The sequence below is a fragment of the Labeo rohita genome, chromosome 22 (genome assembly GCF_022985175.1).
Source record: "Labeo rohita strain BAU-BD-2019 chromosome 22, IGBB_LRoh.1.0, whole genome shotgun sequence".
Lineage (NCBI taxonomy): Eukaryota > Metazoa > Chordata > Actinopteri > Cypriniformes > Cyprinidae > Labeo > Labeo rohita.
The window spans coordinates 31626285-31649074 of NC_066890.1; the positions used below are offsets into that span (position 1 = coordinate 31626285).

The window sequence follows — 22790 nt, forward strand, 5'->3', positions numbered from 1 at the left end:
TGAAATATTTTTGTTTGTTCCTCTTGTTTGATTTGTTTATATTTAGTTTAGTTTTATTTTTACCAGTCCAAATTAAGCCTATACAGGACTGCAGTGCTATAACATGTCGTACTTTGTGCGCATTATGAAATCATCTCTCTCAAAAGCTCAGTTAGATCATTGACATTAATCGTAGCGCTACAGAAATAACAGGAAGTTGATCTGTGGCTTCTGCTCTCTTACGCTAAACAGCCCTAAACCCTCAAGGATGTGTTTTTGACTTTGAGCCGATCATTATCGTCTCTCATGTACTACTGCTCATGTTTTCACTTCAACTTTTCATAATCGTCATATTCATTGCGATACAGCTTTAAATGACAGTGTAAGATGTTGGTTAAATGGTCATGCCTTGCATTAATTTTGTGTGACCAAAACATTAAATCATGCACCAGTGCAGTGTGACTCTGTTTCTGTGGCAAGAACTGAGCAAAGAGGAAGTTGAGAACCAAGCACTTGTTCATCTGATCATCTGCTGCAGTTACAGTTTTCCAGATTTTTTTTTTTGAGTGTATAAACAACATTTGTTTGTGTTTTGGCAGTGTGTCAGAGCTGCTGATGGGAGAGGTGGACAGCAGCACGCTGTTGTCGGTGTTGCCGTCTGAGAAGAGCAGGGTGAGTGCGTGTCAGTCTCTGTACAGAGCGGATGTTGGCAGCAGGGTTTTGACTTCCTGAAAGTGGCGTTCTGTGATTATTGTCAGTGCTGTGTGACGCAGTCGTCTTCCACTGAAATAAGACTCACATGGAGCGCATGACGGATTGTATATGTGACACAATGTGTGATATAAATATTTGTGTGTTTGTTCTCTTTGAATGTTCAGTCTATGGAGAACCTGTCGGGTCACGAGTCTTCACACACACGGAGTGATTCGTCTGAGCTGGGTACATTGTTTTGACAAATTCAGAAATGCAGAAAAACAAGTAGGAATGCACAGATATAGATACAGAGAGAGGTTTTTTGTGTGATATAAATTTTTTTTTTTTTTATAAAACTATTTTTATTTATGTATTGAGCTGGTTATAATTATGTGATGCTATATTATTCTAACATATTTACAATTTTTTTTCCATAGGAGAACAGTGGTCTGCAGAATGTTTAAATGTATTTTAAGATAACTAATGATATTTATTTATTTATTTATTTTTTATAATAAAACGTAATAAATAAATAAATAAATAAATGTGCAAATGTAATGCCCTGCAGAACATATTTAAACGTATTTAAAATTATTTATTTTTAAAGAATAATGAATTTATTATTTGTTGTAGTAGTAGTTGTGGTTGTTGTTGTTGTTGTTGTTGTTGTTGTAATAATAATAATAATAATAATATTATTATTATTATTATTATTATTATTATTATTATTATAATTAACAATAAAACTTTAAATAAATAAATATGCAAATGTAATGCCCTGCAGAACATATTTAAACATATTTAAAATTATTTATTTTTAAAGAATAATACTTTATTAGTAGCAGTAATAGTAGTTTTGTTATAATAATAATAATAATAATAATAATAATAATAATATTAATAAATATTTATCTACTACTTCTACTACTACTACTACTACTACTACTAATAATAATAAATAAAACTTGTTTAAATAAACGTGCAAATTTAGTGTCCTGCAGAACATATTTAAACATTTAAAATGATTTATTTTTAAAGAATAATAGTGAATTTATTATTTGTAGTAGTGTTGTTGTTGTTTGTAATAATAATAATAATAATAATAATAATAATAATAATAATAATAATAGTAATATTAAACTTGTTTAAATAAATAAATGTGCAAATTTAATGTCCTGCAGAACATATTTAAACATATTTAAAATGATGTATTTTTAAAGAATAATAATTTTATTATTTATAGTAGTAGTACTGTTGTAGTAGTAGTAATATTAATAAAACTTGTGTAAAATTTGCATATTTATTTAAACAATAATGAATTTATTATTATTGTTAGTAGTAGTATTTTTGTTAAATATTATAATAATAATAATAATAATAATAATAATAATAATATTAATAAATATTTATCTACTACTTCTACTACTACTACTACTACTACTACTACTAATAATAATAATAAATAAAACTTGTTTAAATAAACGTGCAAATTTAGTGTCCTGCAGAACATATTTAAACATTTAAAATGATTTATTTTTAAAGAATAATAGTGAATTTATTATTTGTAGTAGTGTTGTTGTTGTTTGTAATAATAATAATAATAATAATAATAATAATAATAATAATAATAATAATAATAATAATAATAGTAATATTAAACTTGTTTAAATAAATAAATGTGCAAATTTAATGTCCTGCAGAACATATTTAAACATATTTAAAATGATGTATTTTTAAAGAATAATAATTTTATTATTTATAGTAGTAGTACTGTTGTAGTAGTAGTAATATTAATAAAACTTGTGTAAAATTTGCATATTTATTTAAACAATAATGAATTTATTATTATTGTTAGTAGTAGTATTTTTGTTAAATATTATAATAATAATAATAATAATAATAATAATAATAATATTAATAAATATTTATCTACTACTTCTACTACTACTACTACTACTACTAATAATAATAAATAAAACTTGTTTAAATAAACGTGCAAATTTAGTGTCCTGCAGAACATATTTAAACATTTAAAATGATTTATTTTTAAAGAATAATAGTGAATTTATTATTTGTAGTAGTGTTGTTGTTGTTTGTAATAATAATAATAATAATAATAATAATAGTAATATTAAACTTGTTTAAATAAATAAATGTGCAAATTTAATGTCCTGCAGAACATATTTAAACATATTTAAAATGATGTATTTTTAAAGAATAATAATTGTATTATTTATAGTAGTAGTACTGTTGTAGTAGTAGTAATATTAATAAAACTTGTGTAAAATTTGCATATTTATTTAAACAATAATGAATTTATTATTATTGTTAGTAGTAGTATTTTTGTTAAATATTATAATAATAATAATAATAATAATAATAATAATAATAATAATAATAAAAAAAAGTATAAATGTTTGTAAATATGTTCTTCAGAAGATTTTAAGATGTCTTAAACATGCTTACAAAAATCAACAACTTGTTTATTGTTGTTGTTATTATTATTATTATTATTATTATTATTTATATTATTGTTAACAGAACTTCAAGTCTCTTGCAGCACAAATAACTTTCTTTTTTTCTGGTTAGTATTACAAATGTATTTTTTTTTTTCTCTAAAGTGGAACTAACATAACTGTATTTGTGTGTGTGCTGGCAGTGATGAGCGCTGAAGAGGTGGACATTATACTGCAGCGCAGTGAAGGAGGAGTGGACTCGGCTCTGACGTACGCTAAAACAATCTCCAAATACATGAAGGATCTAATCGGTTACGTTGAGAAAAAGCTTGCACTAGGTAGGACCATGTGTTACATGTTTATGTTTATGTTTGCTTTTTTTTTTCGCTAAATATTTGACATCTTAAATGGTATTGATTGTTTGTATAGAGCTGGAGTTCTCCAAGGGCTTACAAAGGATCTATCAGTCTTGTAAACAGACCATCACACAGGTGAGAACTGACCTCGCTCAAATTGTGTAAAGCAGACATGTCAAACTCAGTTCCTGTAGAGCCACAGCCCGGCAGAGTTTTGTTCCAGCCCTACTCCAACACACAAAATATGCAGTTTTCAATTAAGCCTGAAGGACTTGATTAGCTGGATCAGGTGTGTTTAATTAGGGTTGCATCTAAACTCTGCAGGGCTCCGGCCCTCCAGGAACTGACACCCCAGCTCTAAAGTTTTCAGGATTGGTTTGTTTCCTTCCTCATCTGTCTGTTTTTATGTCCATCAGCCACACATGCCCTTCTTCTCCATCTACTCTCTGGCTCTGGAGCAGGACCTGGAGCAGAGCTCTGGGATGCATCAAGCCGCCTCCACCCTGCAGAACCAGACCTTCATCATGGTACAACACCGACATACCCACCTTTGATTAACATACATTATTATTGTTGTTGTTATTATTATTATTATTATTATTATTAAGTTATGATTAACATACATTTCTTCTTCTTCTTCTTCTTCTTCTTCTTCTTCTTCTTCTTCTTCTTCTTCTTCTTCTTCTTCTTCTTCTTCTTATTATTATTATTATTATTATTATTATTATTATTATTATTATTATTATTATTATTATTATAATCATCATTATTATTGTCAACAATAATAAGTTAAGGTTAACATGTTGTTGTTGCTATTTATATTACGTATATATTATTTATTATTAGCAACAACATACAAATAATAATGTTGTTGTTGTTGTTGTTGTTGTTGTTGTTACTAACAACAATATTAATAATGCAATACAAATTTACAGTAATAAGATAGGATTAATGTAAGTTACATTTTTATTATTATTTTCGATATTAAGTTATGGTTAACAAATTAAATGTTGTTGTTGTTGTTGTTGTTGTTGTAGTAGTAGTAGTAGTAGTAGTAGTAATAATAATAGTAATAATAATAATAATTATTATTATTATTATTATTATTATTATTATTATTATTATTATTATTACTAACAACAATAGAATTTGTGATAATACTTTAATAATCACAATTATAAGAATAAGTTATTATAATTAATGTACATTAAATCATAATTTATTGTTATTAAAATACAATAATATTCATTATTTTCATTGTTAAATATGTTCTGCAAGAAACTTTAAGTTATTTATTATTATTATTATTATTATTATTATTATATTGGAAACAATAATACAATTTATAATATCACAATAATTTGAATAATTTATTTAATAACACAATTTTAAAATTAATTTGTTTAATCATAATAATATCAAAAATACAAATACATGTTTTTAAGTCCTGCAACAAACTTTAAAGTAGTAGTAGTAGCAAAATAAAAATTATGACGATACTGCCATAATTTCAATAATAAGAATTACTTGTATAGTAAGAATTACTTACTATAATGTATATTAAATAATTCATTGTTGCTAAAAATACAATCATATTAATGTTGTTGTTGTTGTTGTTGTTGTTGTTGTTAAATATATTCTGCAAAAAATAAATAAATAAAAATATATAAAAAAGTATATAAGTATATAAATAAGTATATAAATAATACTGTAATAATCGCTATGTTATTATGATTGATGTAAATTAATGTATTAATATTAAGTGTATCATGATGATTGATTAATAATGTTTTAAAGCTCTTTTATTAGAAGTACTAGTAGTCATTGCTGTTAAATATATAAATATAATTGTATAAATATAAATATTATTATTAATAATAATAATAATAATAATAATAATGAAAATTGTAATATTTGTTTTTGTTGTAAAATGTTCTGAATAAGACTTATAACAATAAATAATATATAAATTTCTCACGTTCTAATCGTTCAGCCATAGTTTGAGTACCTTGAAACGAGAAGTATGAAGTATTTTGCTGTGAATCATCACGTGCTTTGTTCATCCACAGCCTCTGCTGCTCCGCAAACAAGAGCATGAGAAGAAACGCAAGGAGATCAAAGAGCAGTGGCTGAAGGCAAAGAGAAAACTGGTAATGTTCACATTTATGCATCTTATGAGCTACCAACACACTTTAAAACTCCAGCCAGGATGTGTCTGCACGCACTGAACGGTACGAGACATTAGCAGTGCGGCTCTGTAAGGGTCATTGTGTGTGTCTGAACACAGATGGAGTGTGAAGCCAACCTGCGCAGGGCCAAACAGTTCTACATGACCCGCTGCGAAGAGTACGACAAGGCCAGGACGGCGGCTAACAGAGCCGAGGAGGAGGGCGGCAGTTCTACCACCAAAACGGTAGACAAGAAGAAACGGCTGGAGGAAGAGGCCCGCAACAAGGTCAGACTCGGCACTCCCACAGCGCAGCTCTCTTATGCCACTGTAGGAAGAGTTTTGCATGAACCGATTGAGAGTTTCAGCAGCTTGTGTTTGCGTTTGTCTCAGGCTGAGGAGGCCGAGGCCACGTACAGGACGTGTATCGCAGATGCCATCACACAACACCAGGAGCTGGAGCACATAAAGGTCACCGTCCTGCGGCAGATTCAAGAGGTCATCAAACAGAGCGACCAGACCATCCGCTCGGTAAACACTCACACTCGCTACGGAAACATTCACTTGTTTTATTCATTTCTTATTAGTCTTAACTTTAGGTCTTCATTAAAAAACATTTCTCTAATTAAATTGTGTTTTTGTTTCCCCCCAGAATATATAGGAAAATATGTAAAAATACAAATATATTACAGAAATATTTTAGGGAAATAATTCGCAATTAAAGTCAATATAATAATAAGGGAAATATGGTACATTTTAGGGAAATATGTACAAATACAGCAAATATATATTAGATAAATTAATAATTTAAAATATAACAAGGGTTTTAGGTAAATATTTCATAATACAGCAAAAAATTAAAAGGGAGATATTTTAAAATATAGTAAATATTAGGGAAATATAAAATAAATACAGCAAATATATTAGGAAATAAATACTTTTAAAATATAGCAAGTATTTTAGGTAATATTTCAAAATACAGCAAACAAATAAATAAATAAATGTTAGGGAAATAAATTTCAAAATATTGCAAATGTTTTGGATAAATATTTCACAAGACAAAATAGTATTAAGGGAAATATTTCAAAAAGTAGTAAATATTAGACATATGTACAAATACAGCAAATGTTTTAGGGAAATAATTCACAATACAGTCAATGTAATATTGGGGATAATATTTCAAAATCTAGGAGAAATATTTGGGAACTATTTAAAAATTCAGCAAATATATTAGGTAAATAAATATTTTTTAAATATTGCAAATATTTTACAAATACAGCAAATATATTAGGGAAATAAATATTTCAAAATATAGCAAATGTCTAGATAAATATTTCACAATACAGCCAAAATAATATTAAGAGAAATATTTTAAAATATCGTAAATTTTGAGAAAAATGTAAAAAATCATCAAATATATTAGGGAAATAAATATTTAAAAATATAGCTAATATTTTAGGGAACTATTTCATAATATGGTCAGTGTAATATTAAGGGGGAAGTATTTCAAAATATAGGAAATATTTAAGGGAAATATGTCAAAATACTTAAAAATATAGTTACAAAAAATGTAGTAAATATTAGGAAAATATGTCAATGCAGCAAATACATAAGGGGAATAAATATTTAAAAATTTAGGAAATATTTTAGAGAAATATTTTAAAATATAGTAAATAAAAATAGCATTAGGTAGAAATATTAGGGAGATATTTAAATATAGCAGATATATTAAAGAAAATATTTTGAAATACAGCATGTATATTTTATGCATTTATCAGAAAATATTTTAGCACACAGCACGTATGTAACATATATATTTACAGCAAATATGCTATGATAATACTGTAAAATGTATTATATCCTTAAGAAAACATTTCAAAGTGCAACTTGTGTATTTTGAAATTTATTTAAAATAGCCAGGACATTTATATTTTTCAGAACATTTTTAAAACACATTGAGGAAATACCAGTAGGGGTTCGATCTTCAACTGGCTGGTGGCAGCTGCCAGTCTGATTCTGGCAGGTCACGTGACCTGCCAGTGGCGGGCTGGTGGCTGGCAGTCTCAACCGCTTTAGATCTGTGAGTATAACGCGTTCTCTGTCACTCTCGCTGCAAGGAAATACACTATTTTATTGTTATGAATGTATTCTTATGACTCTGTTCTTTAGTATGATTGACGTTTTAGTTTTTTTTTTTTTTTTTTTCTCCACAACTAAAGCGGTCAAATGAACGTGATCACGACTGGTTGCTTACTGACGCTTCGCCTAAACTCGGAGCGCTCTCGCGGCTGACTGAACTGGAAGTGGAAGCGACAATAAGCTGCCAGTTGAAATCACGGCCATTTAAACACTTGATTCATAATAAAACGCCATAAAAAGTGGATAAATTAAAAGACTAGACCTATAAGAAAACATTTATGATCATGAAATAATATATTTCCTTGTAGCACGAGTGGCAGAGAACGCGTTAACCTCGGAGCGCTCTCGCGGCTGACTGAACTGCCAGTGGAAGCGACAATAAGCTGCCAGTTGAAACCACGGCCATTTGAACCATTTATTCGTAAGAAACCTGCATAAAACGTCGGCATATAAAAAGACTAGACCCATAAGAATATATTAACGATCATGAAATTATATATTTCCTTGTAGCAAGAGTGGTAGAAAACGCGTTAACCTCGGAGCGCTCTCGCGGCTGACTGACTGAACTGCCAGTGGAAGCGACAATAAGCTGCCAGTTGAAACCACGGCCATTTAAACACTTTATTCATAATAAAACGCCATAAAAAGTGGATAAATTAAAAGACAAGATCCATAAGAAGATATTAATAATCATGAAATAATATACTTCCTTGTAGCAAGAGTGGCAGAGAACGCGTTGAACTCGGAGCGCTCTCGCCGCTGACTGACTGAGCGACCAGTAGAAGCGGCATTAACCAACCAGTCGGAATCACCGCCATTTAAACACTTTAATCGCGCTAAAAATAAAGAACTGAACAGGTTCACAATAAGAAATTAAGCACAAAACACAAAATCTGCCGAAAATCTGTTGTTGCTGAAACTTGTTGAGGCATACTGCCAGCTGGCAGCTGCCAGTCAGCCCGCCCAAAATCAGACTGACGGCTCCCGCCAGCCAGTTGAAGATTGAACCCCCTCTCGGAAATACAGCAAATAAATTTTAAAAATGAATTCAAACTGCAGCTTTGTACTTCTGTAGGTTTTTTATTATTATTATTATTATTATTATTATTATTATTATTTTAGCAAATATATTCAAAGACATTTTTGAAAGCATTGTATTGATAAAATATTGTAAAACAGCAAATTGTATTTAAAGGAATATTTTAATGTCTCTTCAATATAGCAATTAGAAAATATATCAAGGACATATTTTAAAATATAGTTTAATGGCTGGTAAAAAAAATATATATTTATGGCTGGTCCATTTTCTCAAGGCATAAAGTTACATTTAAACTCTAATCAAGACATTTGTAGAGCTAAATATGTTATGAATGAGGCTTTAAGTTGTGTATTTGGGTTGCATTGTGTGTATACTTGGTCAGTGGCCCAATCTTGGATTAATAGGATCAAATAAATGCTGAAGAAAAAAAAACACGGCAAGAAAATCCAGCTTGAGCGGTTTTACCCATGTGAAACTCTTTTCCAGGCCACCATCTCCTACTACCAGATCATGCACATGCAGACGGTAGCGCTGCCGGTGCACTATCAGACGCTGTGTGAGAGCAGTAAACTGTACGACCCGGGACAGCAGTACGCCACGCACGTCAAAGACCTTCAGATGAACGAAGAGCCCGAGACGCATTACGAGTTTGAGGCCTACTCTGCCTCCTCCAGCCAGTAAGAAACACTCCTCTTGCTTTCAAACGCACACGCTCTGATACAAAGCACAGCATATCATGGAAATAGATGTGAATATTACAGTAAGGTGTTGTGTTGTTGAATTCAGGGCGTCAGCCAGAGCTCGTGCCGACAGCGCTAACGCTGAGGCTCACGGCAGTCCTGAAGCGCCGTCCACCACGGGAGAAACGGCAGATACGAGCTCCTCTCATAAAGATGAACAGAAGAGAGGTATGTGCTATGATTTATGCTGTACTCATTATAGAGTGCAATATATAAACATTTGATCAAAGGGACAGTTCACCCACAAATAAAAACATGTCGTTCCAAACCCGTAAGACTTCTAACAAAAAAAAAAAAAAAAAAAGTATATGTGACTCTGGACCATAAAACCAGTCATAAGGGTCAGTTTTTTTGAAATTGAGATGAATAAATAAGCTTTCTATTGATGTATGGTTTGTTAGGATAAGACAATATTTGGTCAAGATACAACTATTTGAAAATCTGAAATCTGAGGGTGCGAAAAAATCTAAATATTGAGAAATTTGCCTTTAAAGTTGTCCAAATAAAGTTCTTGGCAATGCATATTACTAATCAAAAATTAGGCTTTGATGTATTTATGGTAGAAAATTTACACAATATCTTCATGGAACATGATCTTTACTTTATATCCTACTGATTTTTGGCATAAAGGATTTTTTTTTTTATTATAAAAAGAAGGGTTTCTCAAATGTAACTAATTTAATAAATCTACATTAACAAATGTATCAATTTTAAATTAGTTTCAAATAAAAATTAAATTATGTAATTAATGAAAATATAACAGAATTACCATTTTGGGTGCACAAAATGCAAGTAATCTAATAGTAATTTTATTTAAAATGTACTTAGTTTTATTATATTATTTTATTATATATATATATATATATATATATATATATATATATATATATATATATATATATATATATATATATATATATATATATATATATATATATATATATATATATATATATATATATATATATATATATATATATATATATATATATATAAAATATATCAAAATATAACAATTTGCATTTTTGAGTTCCCCACATCATAACAAATGTATTAATAATATAATGTAAATTTTATACAATTTTTCATTATATTATATTATATTATATATTGTTAATAAAGATATAACCATTAGAATTTGTCCCAAATAACTAAGGATGTTCTTTTCATATTATACTTTGTAAATTAATAATTTTAATAATAATTGTAATTATTTAATATAATTAATACATATAAGCAGCTATGATTATATTAATTTGAGCGGCCCAAATAACAAATGTATGAATATAATATAAAATAATAATAATAATAATAATAATAATAATAATAATAATAATAATAATAATAATAATAATAATAATAATAATAATAATAATATTAGTAATAATAGTTTTGTATTTTAATAATATTTTAACTGGACATTTGTCAAGTTTTATTAATCAATTAATTTAATTTCAATTGATGCTTGTGTGTATTATTTATTTATTTATTTATTTATTTATATATATATATATATATATATATATATATATAAAATATAGTTTTAATATACAATTTGTATTTTAATTATCATAATACATGATTATGATTTAAATATTAGATAATACAGTGATTAGATAATATAACATAAATATTACTTTGTTCCTGAAAATATAAATGTAATTTAATTAATCTAATAAAAAAACTATATTATATTTATTTATATTTATAAAAAATAGAGTATGTGCAAATTGTTTATTTTAAATGTTTTGTCTCATATTTGTCAAAGAGGTTTTTTTGTTAATAAATGTTTGGTTCTTTCAAAAGGTGCCTGTTTGATGTTGTTTTTTGGGTATGTTATGAATATCTAAAATGATTCTGAATTGTATTTGTATTGTCAGCTCGAGGTCACATGACCCACAAATCCTGGGGCTCCACAGTGAGTGACACAGACAGTGTGGGAGGAGGAAGTGGCCTGGGATCCCCAACCACCAGCACGGGTACAGATAATAGTTTTTTATATATATATATATATATATATATAATTATTAATAATTGCATAATTTTTTTTTATTTGTTTGTTTAATTAATTAATATTAACTTTGCATTCACTTTATTATTTACTTGATGTAAATATTATTATTATTATTGTTGTTGTTGTTGTTGTTATTGTTATTGTTATTGTTATTATTATTATTATTATTATTATTAATATTAATGCATTCACTTATTATTATTATTATTATTATTTATATTAATATTAATGCATTCACATTATTATTATTATTATTATTATTATTAATAATAATAATAATAATAATAATAATAATAAAAGTGAATGCATTAATATTAATATTAATATTAATAATAATTTAAATAAAATGAGTGCAAAGTTAATATTAAATATTTATATTATAATAATAATAATATTATTATTATTATTATTATTATTATTATTATTATTATTATTATTATTATTATTATTATTATTATAAATATTTCATATTAATTTTGCATTCACTGTCTTTTATTTTATTTTGTAGGTGACATAAGTAAAATGGCTCGAACATCGTCTACAGGAACAATGTCATCAAACGAAGACCCAGATGAGAAAGACACAAATGTTACTTCCTTTGAAACACCAAGTGAGATAAAACAATGCACAAGTGTTTTCCTTCCTAATCTATGCATGTCATCTAGTTTCTCACCATCCTCTCAACATTTTGCAGATATAAACGGCATCGAGCCTGAGATCGTGGTTCCCACCGGGCCGTTCCGGAACGTGGGTCTGTCAAAAGCCGCTCAGACGCACAAACTGCGTAAACTGCGCTCCCCGTCCAAATGCAGAGAATGCGACAGCTACGTTTATTTCCAGGGAGCAGAGTGTGAGGAGGTGAGGTCACGTCGACTACATCTTGGCCTTGTGTTTGAAATGAACTGGCTTATTAATGTCTAATTTTCCTCTTTTTGCAGTGTTTCCTGGCCTGTCACAAACGCTGCTTGGAGACTTTGGCTATTCAGTGTGGCCATAAGAAACTCCAGGGTCGCCTTCAGCTGTTCGGGCAGGATTTCTTGCAGGTGTCCGGCAACAGTCCCGACGGGGTCCCCTTCATCATCAAAAAGTGCATCGGTGAGATCGAGAGAAGAGCTTTGAGAATGAAGGTACGTTAGTGGCCAGTTGGATCCGGCAGGTCTCGGCCAATAGAAATGTAAGACGGTGCTGATCGTGCTCTTCTCTGTCAGGGCATTTATCGAGTGAACGGGGTGAAGACGCGGGTGGAGAAGCTGTGCCAGGCGTTTGAGAACGGCAAAGAGCTGGTGGAGCTGTCACAGTCCTCGCCACACGACATCAGTAATGTACTGAAGCTTTACCTGCGACAGGTGAGCCACCATTACATCACAACATTTATGCAAAATCAGTTTTTATGATATTGTGGCTTTTTTTTTTTTTTTTTTTGGTTTTGTGTACTATATTATTTTAAAGAAATACTATTATTATTGACAATTTAACAGTTTGCAGTTTTGGTTGACCCAAATGTAATTGATTTAATTAATATAATATAATTTATTTTTGCATATGTTAATCTAAATAATTATTTTTTTTTTTTTAATATTATTCTATTAAATATTATTATTAATAAACAAAATACGATTATATAAAAACATATAACAGAATGTGCATGCCCAAATTTATTAATATTTTACTTTGATATATTGTTGTTGTTTTGTTTTTTTTTGTTTGTTTGTTTGCTTTTTTTTGTTGTTGTGTTTCTTTTTTGTTTTTTTGTTTTTTTTATAATCTTATTACATTTATATTGTCTACATTTAGTAATATCATTGAACATAGTATTGCATAAAATTTTGGGGTTTGTATATTATATACGTATATTGTATATTATATTATTTGAAAATTAAATTTTATTTTTAATGACAGTATAACAATTTGCATTTTGAGTTTGCCTAAATTTAAATAACAATAGTTTAATAATATACTCAACTTTTAATATAAGAGAATACAGTATATAACTGTTTATGGAAAATAAGTTTCCATTTTTGCTTCCCCCAAATTTATTGATTAGAATGTAATTTTTGATATTTTATTTAATTATATCAAAAATTAATTTTACTAATAATTATCATTTTGCCAATTAATTAATTAATTAATTAATAAGTGTACTTTTAATTTATATTATTAATGCTTAAAATAAATTATGATATTTAAACAAATATAATAACAGAATTAAAATTTTTATGGTTCACCCAAATAACTAATTAATAATTTTATTTGAAATTTTGTATATTATTGTTATATTAAAATTAAATTATTAATGCTTAAAAAATTGATGATATTTGAACAAATATAATAACACAATTTTAATTGTTATGGTTCACCCAAATAGCTAATCAATATTTTATTTTAAAATAAATGATGTTTGAACAAATATAACAAATATAATTTTAAATTATGGTTCACCCAAATAACTAGTGATTTTTTTTTTTTTTTTTTTTTTTTTTTTTTTTTTTTTTTTTTTTTTGAAATGTTGTATATTATATTGTATTAAAATTAAAATGTTAATGAAAATATAAATGTTACTATTATTATTATTATTATTATTATTATTATTATTATTAATAAATAAATTAATGATTACATTTTTATTAGAATGCTATAAAAAGGTTAAAAATATTACAATTTGCATTTTTCACACATTTTAACAAAAGTATAGTATAATTTGTTTTAACATTAATCAGATTAAAATAAAATTATTTTTTGTAATTAATAAAATGGCCTTTTTGGCATTTACCTATATTATAAATAAATGAGTAAATAAGTGTAATACATATAATGCATATAAAATAAGTAAATACACCAAAATTATAAATATATTTAATATATTAATAGTTTAATAGTATTTTATAACATCTCACATGTTTTTAACAAATCCTTTAACTGTTCCCTATAAATAAGTGGCCTTCATTGTTAGCAGTGGCTTTCAGATCCTCATGATACGTTTACCAAAGTCAGTTACTACATCCTTATTTTGTGTTTTTGTCCTGTCCTCAGCTTCCAGAGCCCATCATGCCCTTCCGTCTCTACAACAGTCTGATGGGTCTGGCGAAGGAAAGCCTGGCCGTGGTGGGTCCAGAGGGAGCCGAGACGGGCAAAGGGCCCGACCTGGTGGATCTCGGCCCTGAGACGGACCCTGAACTCTTGGCCCTCGTGGACCGACTCAGGAATCTCCTCAAAGAGCTGCCCAAACCAAACACCGCCACTCTCCGCTACATAGCGCGCCACCTGAGAAGGTAACAAGTGTGACGATTGACTTCCTCTCGCATTTTAGCCTTACTTTGTCAAACTCGGTTTTATTGAACACTGATTATTTGGTGATTGTCCCACTGTTTTCAGGATTGCAGAACTGGAAGATGACAATAAGATGAGCCCCAGCAATCTGGGCATCGTGTTTGGCCCCTCACTGATGCGGCCCCGGCCCTCAGGGGCCACGGTGTCTCTGTCGTCTCTGGTGGATTACCCGTACCAGGCTCGAATAGTGGAGACCCTCATTGTGTTTTATCCTGCCATTTTTCATTATGATTCCAGTCGTCCTGCATACACCAGCAGTACCCGCACACAGTCCCTACAGCAGGTTTGTGACTGTAAAAATCTCAAGTGTTTTGATTGGAGGTGAACTGGTTCAAATGTGATGCTTTGGTTTGTGCAGGAAAGCAGCGTTGATGAAGAACACTGTTCAAATGATGAACATGGAGTCACAGATGAACCCGGCGCTGCAGAATCAGACAAGTTTGAGGGCCTTGGTATTACATTTCATACTTTTATTACTAATATTACTGGTTTACATTGTTCAAATGTATTGTGTGTGTGTGTGTGTGTGTATTTTGATTTATTATCTTTTAATGTTGTGTTTTTAATCTTAATCTTAATTTATATTTAATTCTTAATTTATAATTTAATGTGTTATATAGGTTTTCAATGTATTTTATTAATTAGCCTTTTTATATTACATTTATTTAAAATACATTTATTTATATTTATATGAATATATTTATAAATGAATTTCACCATTATTTTTGTAGTTTAATGCTGTATTTTTATTGTATTTTAGTTTTTAATTTTATTTTTCTTTTATATTCATGTTAGAATTAATAATTAATACATATAACATATTTATATTAATATTAAATTTAAGTTTTTAACTAGATCAGCATTATTTTCTTATTTTAAAATATTTTACATTTATTTTGTATTTTTATAGTAATTTAAGTTAGTTTTTCTTTATTTATTAGCCTTTCATATTACATTTATTTAAACACATTAATTCATATTTATATTAATATATTTATATTTAAAAAAGGTTTAACCATTTTATTTTAATATTTTAGAAAATTATTTTGTAGTTTATGCTGTATTTATTTGGTTGGTTAGTTAGTTTTACATTTTTCTTTTATATTAATTTTAATGTACATAAATGTAATCACATAAATATAATATATATATATATATATATATATATATATATATATATATATATATATAATATTATTATTATTATTATTATTATTATTATTATTATTATTATTATTTATTTATTTATTTAATTTTTTTATTAGCCTTTTGATATTAACTTAATGTACATATTAATGTTACATTTGTGAATATATTACACTAATATCACCATTATTAATATTTTAAAATATTTAACATTTTTGTATTTAATACTCCAAGTTAGTTTTTAGTGATTATAAGCCTTTTATATAAAATGTATTTAAAACTTTTTTTTTTTTTTAATATTTGACATTTTGTAACTTATGTATTTCTATTTCTATACTGTGTTTTAGTTTTTCATTTTATTTTTCTTTAATTTTATTTAATATTCGTATAAATGTACAATTAAGTTAACTAGATTTATTATTTTATATTGTTTTTCATTTTATTTAATTGCCTTTCATATAAAATGTACATTAAATTAATATTTGTGAATATAATTACTTATCACCATTTTAATATTTTGTATAAAATTTTTGTATTTAACTTTTGCCTTTCATATTATTTTATTTAATATACATAAATGTATTCATATAAATATAAAATTCATATTTAAATGACTTTTTTTTTTTTTTTAGTATTTTAAAATTTTTAATTTTTGTATTCAAGTTTTTCTTTACTTGCTGTACATATTAATCTTTTGTTTGTGAATATTTATTTACATAAAAATGTCACTATTTTAAAAAAATTTTATTACCCCTTAAATTAAAATTAATTTCACCATCACCATTTTAATATTTTAAAATATTGTAGTTTATATTGTATTTGTTTTTCATTTTGTTTACCTTTTATATTAATCTTAACATGCATATTAATGTATTCGTATAAATAAAATAGTTGTTTAAAAAATCACATTTTAGTATTTTCAAATATTTTACATTTGCCTTTCATATTACATTTAATGTACACCATTAATCTTTTATTTGTGAATGCATGTATTTACATAATATCTTTTATATTTGCCTCTCATATTAGTTTCAATTAATATTAAATACATTCATATAAATAATTGACATTTATTTTGTATTTTTATACTCATTTAAGTGTTTACTTTAATTTATTCAACTTTTATTCATAATGATTTTATTTTTTATGTATGTAGTTCCTATATGTAAAAATACATTCCAAAGCACATTTTTGTATTCATCTAAAGTAAATAACACATGATATAAGAAAAAATCTCTAATGTTTTATCATGTCTCCGCAGAGAGTTCAACAGGAACCCCTGGTTCTCTGGAACACAGTCTGGACTCGGATTCGGATGCAGACGAGGAACGAGGCCGAGTTGAACTCCAGCCCCCCAGCCCTACAGACCAGCCGCTCGACTCGACCACCGAAACCCAAATGAGGCCGCCCATCCTCCTCGTGAACCTGCAGTGTCCCTCCAGCGCAAATAACAGCGGCGACCCCCCAGCCCTCCCCGAGAGCGAGCCGCCCGAGTTAGACGAATCAGAAGAACCTCCAACGAGCTCGCTGGCAGCGTTAAATATCAATCAGAGTAACAACAACAACATCAAAACACTCACGACAGCCACGGTTTGTCTGTGACGGTCCGATGTGGTTTTTAAAATGCGTTTTAATATTTAAAATACTTCGCCTTAGAATCCTGCAATTTTCAGATGGTTTTTAGCTTTATTTTACAAACACAATGGTACGCTTCTGGTATCATCATGCATTCTTCTCATTGTTGATGAATATCTCTATTGTTAAATTTTATATGTTGTGCTTGTCTTTTAATAATAAAAAAAATGAGTGATTTCACGATAACTAGTATTAGTGTACAACCAATGCAATCTAACATGCAAATTCGATTCAAGCCTGTGTGCAATGAGGAAGTTCACTAGAATATATTGGTTTGTTAGCATACTTCTCTCTCTGTCATATTTCATTTTTTGCACCATTACAACACTGGCTTTCAGAAAGAAAAAGGTAAGTGTTTGCTCTTTCTATAGTTTCAGAATTTCAGACAGCTTATTTGAGACCAAGCTAACATGGTTTTTATTATAGAAAGCTGTTAAATGACACAAGAGACAAGATAACAGAATCTCATTTATTAGTTTAAAAAAAAGGAAACATTTTTAAAAAAAGACTAAATTCAGACCATGTTCACGCTCAGCAGTTGCAGAAAATGTAGAACCTGTGAACCAAAAGATGAGACGCTGTTAATTCACTGAAGGAAAAAAAAAAAACTGTAGTAATGATACTAAAATAACAGATTTGAATTTTGAATTTGGATCATCAATGTTAATACACAAATCCTAAGGTGTTCATTTCAGAGACTGTGTAATATTAGCAACATTTTAATATTTAACCAATATCCAATTTCTAAGAAATTAACCAAGTACTGACCTCATAGGCATTACTGGACCAGTCTGTATGTGATGTACCGTCCAGCAGTTTCACTCGGTCTGATGATCTTAACAACCTGAAAAACATGTCACGAGTTGCACTCAAATGCTCAAAATATGAGCTGAAGGTTGTCAAAATAGTAAGGAAATACACATTCGAGTTCTCACCTGGCCTCTCTTCAAGCCGAAGTAACGGGCAACGGGATCCCCAGCTTGAATTCTGGGAAGCTGGCTTTCCTTTAGTTTACTGGAGAAAAGCTGGTTAAGGCTGAACTAACCAATCTGAAGCAGTAACTAGAGATACTTTCACAGTAAACCATCCAACTGAATCCAATAAACCAGTTGCTATAGTTAACTAAACCCAAAAAATAGTATTTTTTTTTTCCAGAATATGAAAGTCAATGACTACCGTCGACCGTTCGGCTACCAGTGTTCTTCAAAATATCTTTTGTGTTCAAAAAAAAAAAAAAAAATGAGGAGGAGTAAATGATGACTGTTTTAATTTTTGTGTAATCTATCCCTTTAACTGAAATTTAAATATTTAAAAAAATAGTAATAATAAAATTAAAAACACTAAGCATTTAAAATGTTAAAATCAAAAAACACTAATACTATTGATGGTAAAATAACACTGCTATTCATCTTTTTTTCAACACTGAGGTAAACCGTTGAATGTGCGAGATTTACGTTTCATTCCGAATATTGTATGGAAACAACGAGAACAATAACAATGTGTAGTAAACGGTAAAACTTTTGTGTTTGTATTCAAACCAATGTGTCTGTAAGTAAAATAACATGGTGAGACACATTAGTTTGCAATACCAAGCAGCAAAATGAGCAGTTTTGTACAGCTAAAAATAGCTGGATGCGGATGAGACCGGAAATCAGGGTTGCCAGGTTTTCACAACAATACCCGCCCAATTGCTACTCAAAACTAGACCAATTGCGTTCTGGGGGATAAAATACTTTTTTTTTTTTTTTTTTTTTTTGTCAGGGTTCAGAAATTCACATTTCAAGGGCTAAATGTGACGTTATTGGGATCAATTCAACCCATGGTTGAAGTAGCCCAATTCCTGCAGATTTGGCAGCACTGCCGAAAATATCCAAAATGGCCACGCTCACTCTTACAGAACAAGCCGAAACTCAAAGGATACTATCGTGCCAACAACTCGGTCACTTCCTCTTTAGTCATCACTATGTGCTCTGGAACAAGCTGAAAGAAACACAAACAAATTATTATTAGTGTGCAAATAACCTGTAATAATAGCATTTTGGTGTAAAAAGACAAATGGAGGAATCGCTAAATATCTAAAATGCCTTAAAAGCCCGTTCACACTAAAAATAACTAGCCAATGCGAACTAAGCTTAGAGGCTAGACTTCCGGTTCATTAGCCAATATAGAGGGTTTGCACGTACGTCACGGTTTGATCAGTCACCTGGATCCGCGGTCATATTGACGATACATGGATTGCACATTTAAGCTGTTCACACTTGGTGTCTTTTTTGAAACTGCCAGCTTCTGTTTTACATTATAATCCTATGGAGTAAACCATGTTTTCAAAAAAGTCCTAAGCGCTTTTTTAAATGCCACCGTTTAGCTCAGAGCATCTTTTTGAGTTGAAAAAAAGCTCAACTTTTTTGAAAGAAATGCCCTACGTCAAGCGCCTTTTCGACAGCTGACCAATGACAAGCGAGGAACCAAAACTGACATTTCCATAACAAGAACAAAAAAAAAATGGAGAAGGTGCCGACAGACTGACTTTTATTTTATTATTGTGAAGCGACATTCTCCTCCCCGTTGACTTCAAAAACGTGAACGCCGTTGCACTTCGGGCGTCCCTTTTTACAGTCCAGTCTCTTTTGAGAGAAAGAGAATGCTGACAGTTTTTTTTTTTTTATTTTATTTTATTTTTTTACTAAAAAAGCGCCGTTGTCAACTTTTTCTTATCAAAAAAGACACCAAGCGTGAACATAGCCATAATGTACTACCCCATACATTGTTCTGCTAAGTTAACCATGGAACAAAAACATGTGGAAGCTGTTAAATCATATAGAGAAGGACTTGGTTAGCAGGAAAGGTCACGATATTTTGACAAACTGAAGTTAATAGGTGGTAAAATACATATGGTAAGATACATATACATACAATATGGCCGATTGATGACAGGGAAATTATGAGAACAATAACACGAAAATAGTAAAACTGTTTGCACTACAAACCAGTGTGTTCATAATTAAGATAACATATTTAAAATAACATGGTATCACACAACAGTTTGCAATATCAAGCAGCAAAACCAGCTGTTGTACAGCTAAAAATAGCTGGACGCGGAGACCAGAAGCCAGACCCATAAAATTTACAAATGGATGCGTCCGCTCTTACGGAAAAACAAGGTGGGTAAACACAGCTATAACATCCACAAAAACGGACGATAATGTTATTAGAAAAGCACAGTACAGTTATGTCGTCTCAAACTCTATAAAACCGGATGGATTCTGATCTGCGGTTAATGTTTGTGTCCTTCGTCAGCTGTAAAATAAACTCATCCCTAAAGTAGTTCAAATAATAATGTTTCTCATTACACTTCTAGTGTTTTGACATCCACATATTCTCATAGAAACAGAGCCGTTACTACAACTTAATATTAGTTCTCATCATTTTAGCACAGGAAGACAATAATGTTGAAAAAAACGTTCAATACTATTTTATGTTTAGCTGATGAACGATAAACACACTGATAGCTAATTATAATCAAACGCACGCATTAAAAGTGGTGTGGATGCTAATATAGTTATCGTTCTTGATTTGCCCTGGTGAAAAAACCAGCATATGCTGGTAGGTATGTTTTGATGCTGGTTTAAGCTGGTCCGTGCTGGGCCTTAGCTGGTTTAAGCTGGTCCTTGACCAGCAACATGACCAGCAAAAACCAGCAAAGGACCAGCACAAACCAGCATCAAAACATACCTACCAGCATATGCTGGTTTTTTCACCAGGGTGAACGGACCATAAATCTATTAAACACGTTTTAAATGCAGTTTCCTCACCTCGTGTTCAGTAATGTTGATGAGAAGCTCTTGTTGGAGAAACTGCTCGAGTATGTACTTCGGCGCCATGTCTACCAGAGACTGAAATTTGATAGACAAACACATTATTTAAATGCCTCGATCATTAATGCTCATCCAAACCGTAACGTTAGTGAATATGCTCGGGTCACCTGTTTGGCGGAGGGCGTCATGCCCATCTGGACTACAATGATGGCCCGGGTGATGTTTTCTTCTTGCATACGTTGGCAATACATCTTGATGGTTTTGATGCCCACCTTCGGTTCCTCTAAAAAGCAAGATCACGGTAGAGATGATACAACCGTTCAAAATACATCAAGCGCTCCTCAACACAGTTAAACAGATCCAACATACCCGGGAAGAACACAAACATCTGATCGGTCGGATCGTCGTTATGGGCGACCAGGACCGTGAGATCGGTCCGTCGTGGTCGACCCTCGCTGGGTTTGTCTCCAAACTGGCTTCTGAACTCGTCGAGAGTCTGATCCAGTTCATCCTGCGTCACTAAATATCCACGATCGTGACAGAGCTGAAAGATAAAGACAGAGATGATATAGATCAAACATTAGGATGTCATAATAAACTGTCTATAAACACTATAAACAAGTCCCTTGTTAAGCAACTAACCTGCATTATAGTTTTTCTAATTTTCCACAGCCTGTAAGTCTCTTCCTCATCATCCATATCGGGCTAAAAAGAGAATTAATACGAAATATAACGATCAAAACAGACTGCGTTTTCGATCCTTTTACTCCACGTTTGTGTGCCGTTGCTGCCGGTGCGTGCAAATGACGTCAGACGTTACGTCAACGTGCGCACTTTGATTTCGTATGTACAAAATAATACGCATTGTTTATAGAACCTATTCGCTTTCAACTAATAAAGTGTGTTATTTAATAATAGTTCAAATAAGTGCTATTTTAAAAACAGCTGCTCGGTAAGTTACAAATATATGTTTGATGTTGATTTCGTTTGAAAACAAATAAGGAATGGGAGGAGGTTGTGTAATCCTAGGCATATATAAATATAAAATATAAAGTATTTATATATGTCTATGTGTGTTAGGATTAGGATTTTCTGGAATTTCATATGGGAAGTGCGTGTGATTTCAGCAAACTGGTTCTTTCGGACAGTTCAAAGAACCGATTCGCAAAACGATTCAGTGGATTCTTTGTCGTCTGTAAGCATATTACATTTTCTAAAACCGTCAAATAAAGTATGAAGACGCATATCCCTGTTATGATGGCGTTTGATTAATCACGTTTGTAA

The 22790-nt window shown here is 29.9% G+C and overlaps 2 protein-coding genes across 3 annotated transcripts in view; one reads left to right on the forward strand and one right to left on the reverse strand.

Annotated features, from left to right (window-relative positions):
• arhgap45b (Rho GTPase activating protein 45b) overlaps nucleotides 1-17871 on the forward strand; it is a 27398-nt gene extending 9527 nt beyond the window's left edge. For both annotated transcript variants that reach the window (XM_051095367.1, XM_051095368.1), the window contains exons 5-23: nucleotides 579-651; nucleotides 858-918; nucleotides 3332-3466; nucleotides 3558-3619; nucleotides 3901-4011; nucleotides 5554-5634; nucleotides 5772-5939; nucleotides 6045-6182; nucleotides 9316-9506; nucleotides 9616-9737; nucleotides 11450-11548; nucleotides 12092-12193; nucleotides 12278-12441; nucleotides 12522-12710; nucleotides 12792-12929; nucleotides 14614-14852; nucleotides 14956-15193; nucleotides 15269-15362; nucleotides 17318-17871. In XM_051095367.1, the coding sequence (XP_050951324.1) occupies nucleotides 579-651; nucleotides 858-918; nucleotides 3332-3466; nucleotides 3558-3619; nucleotides 3901-4011; nucleotides 5554-5634; nucleotides 5772-5939; nucleotides 6045-6182; nucleotides 9316-9506; nucleotides 9616-9737; nucleotides 11450-11548; nucleotides 12092-12193; nucleotides 12278-12441; nucleotides 12522-12710; nucleotides 12792-12929; nucleotides 14614-14852; nucleotides 14956-15193; nucleotides 15269-15362; nucleotides 17318-17658 (2746 nt within the window). In that variant the 3' untranslated portion in view covers nucleotides 17659-17871. The remainder of the gene's footprint in view (nucleotides 1-578; nucleotides 652-857; nucleotides 919-3331; nucleotides 3467-3557; nucleotides 3620-3900; nucleotides 4012-5553; nucleotides 5635-5771; nucleotides 5940-6044; nucleotides 6183-9315; nucleotides 9507-9615; nucleotides 9738-11449; nucleotides 11549-12091; nucleotides 12194-12277; nucleotides 12442-12521; nucleotides 12711-12791; nucleotides 12930-14613; nucleotides 14853-14955; nucleotides 15194-15268; nucleotides 15363-17317) is intronic.
• Nucleotides 17872-18146: 275 nt separating this feature from the next.
• Nucleotides 18147-22322, reverse strand: polr2eb (RNA polymerase II, I and III subunit E, b). Its single transcript, XM_051095412.1, has 8 exons — nucleotides 22149-22322; nucleotides 21876-22050; nucleotides 21674-21789; nucleotides 21504-21584; nucleotides 19613-19671; nucleotides 18627-18705; nucleotides 18460-18535; nucleotides 18147-18247 (listed from the first exon to the last, which is right to left on the reverse strand). Exons 1-7 carry the CDS (start codon nucleotides 22203-22205, stop codon nucleotides 18470-18472), a joined length of 633 nt encoding a protein of 210 aa, XP_050951369.1. The 5' UTR covers nucleotides 22206-22322; the 3' UTR covers nucleotides 18147-18247; nucleotides 18460-18469.
• Between the last annotated feature and the right edge of the window lie 468 nt (nucleotides 22323-22790).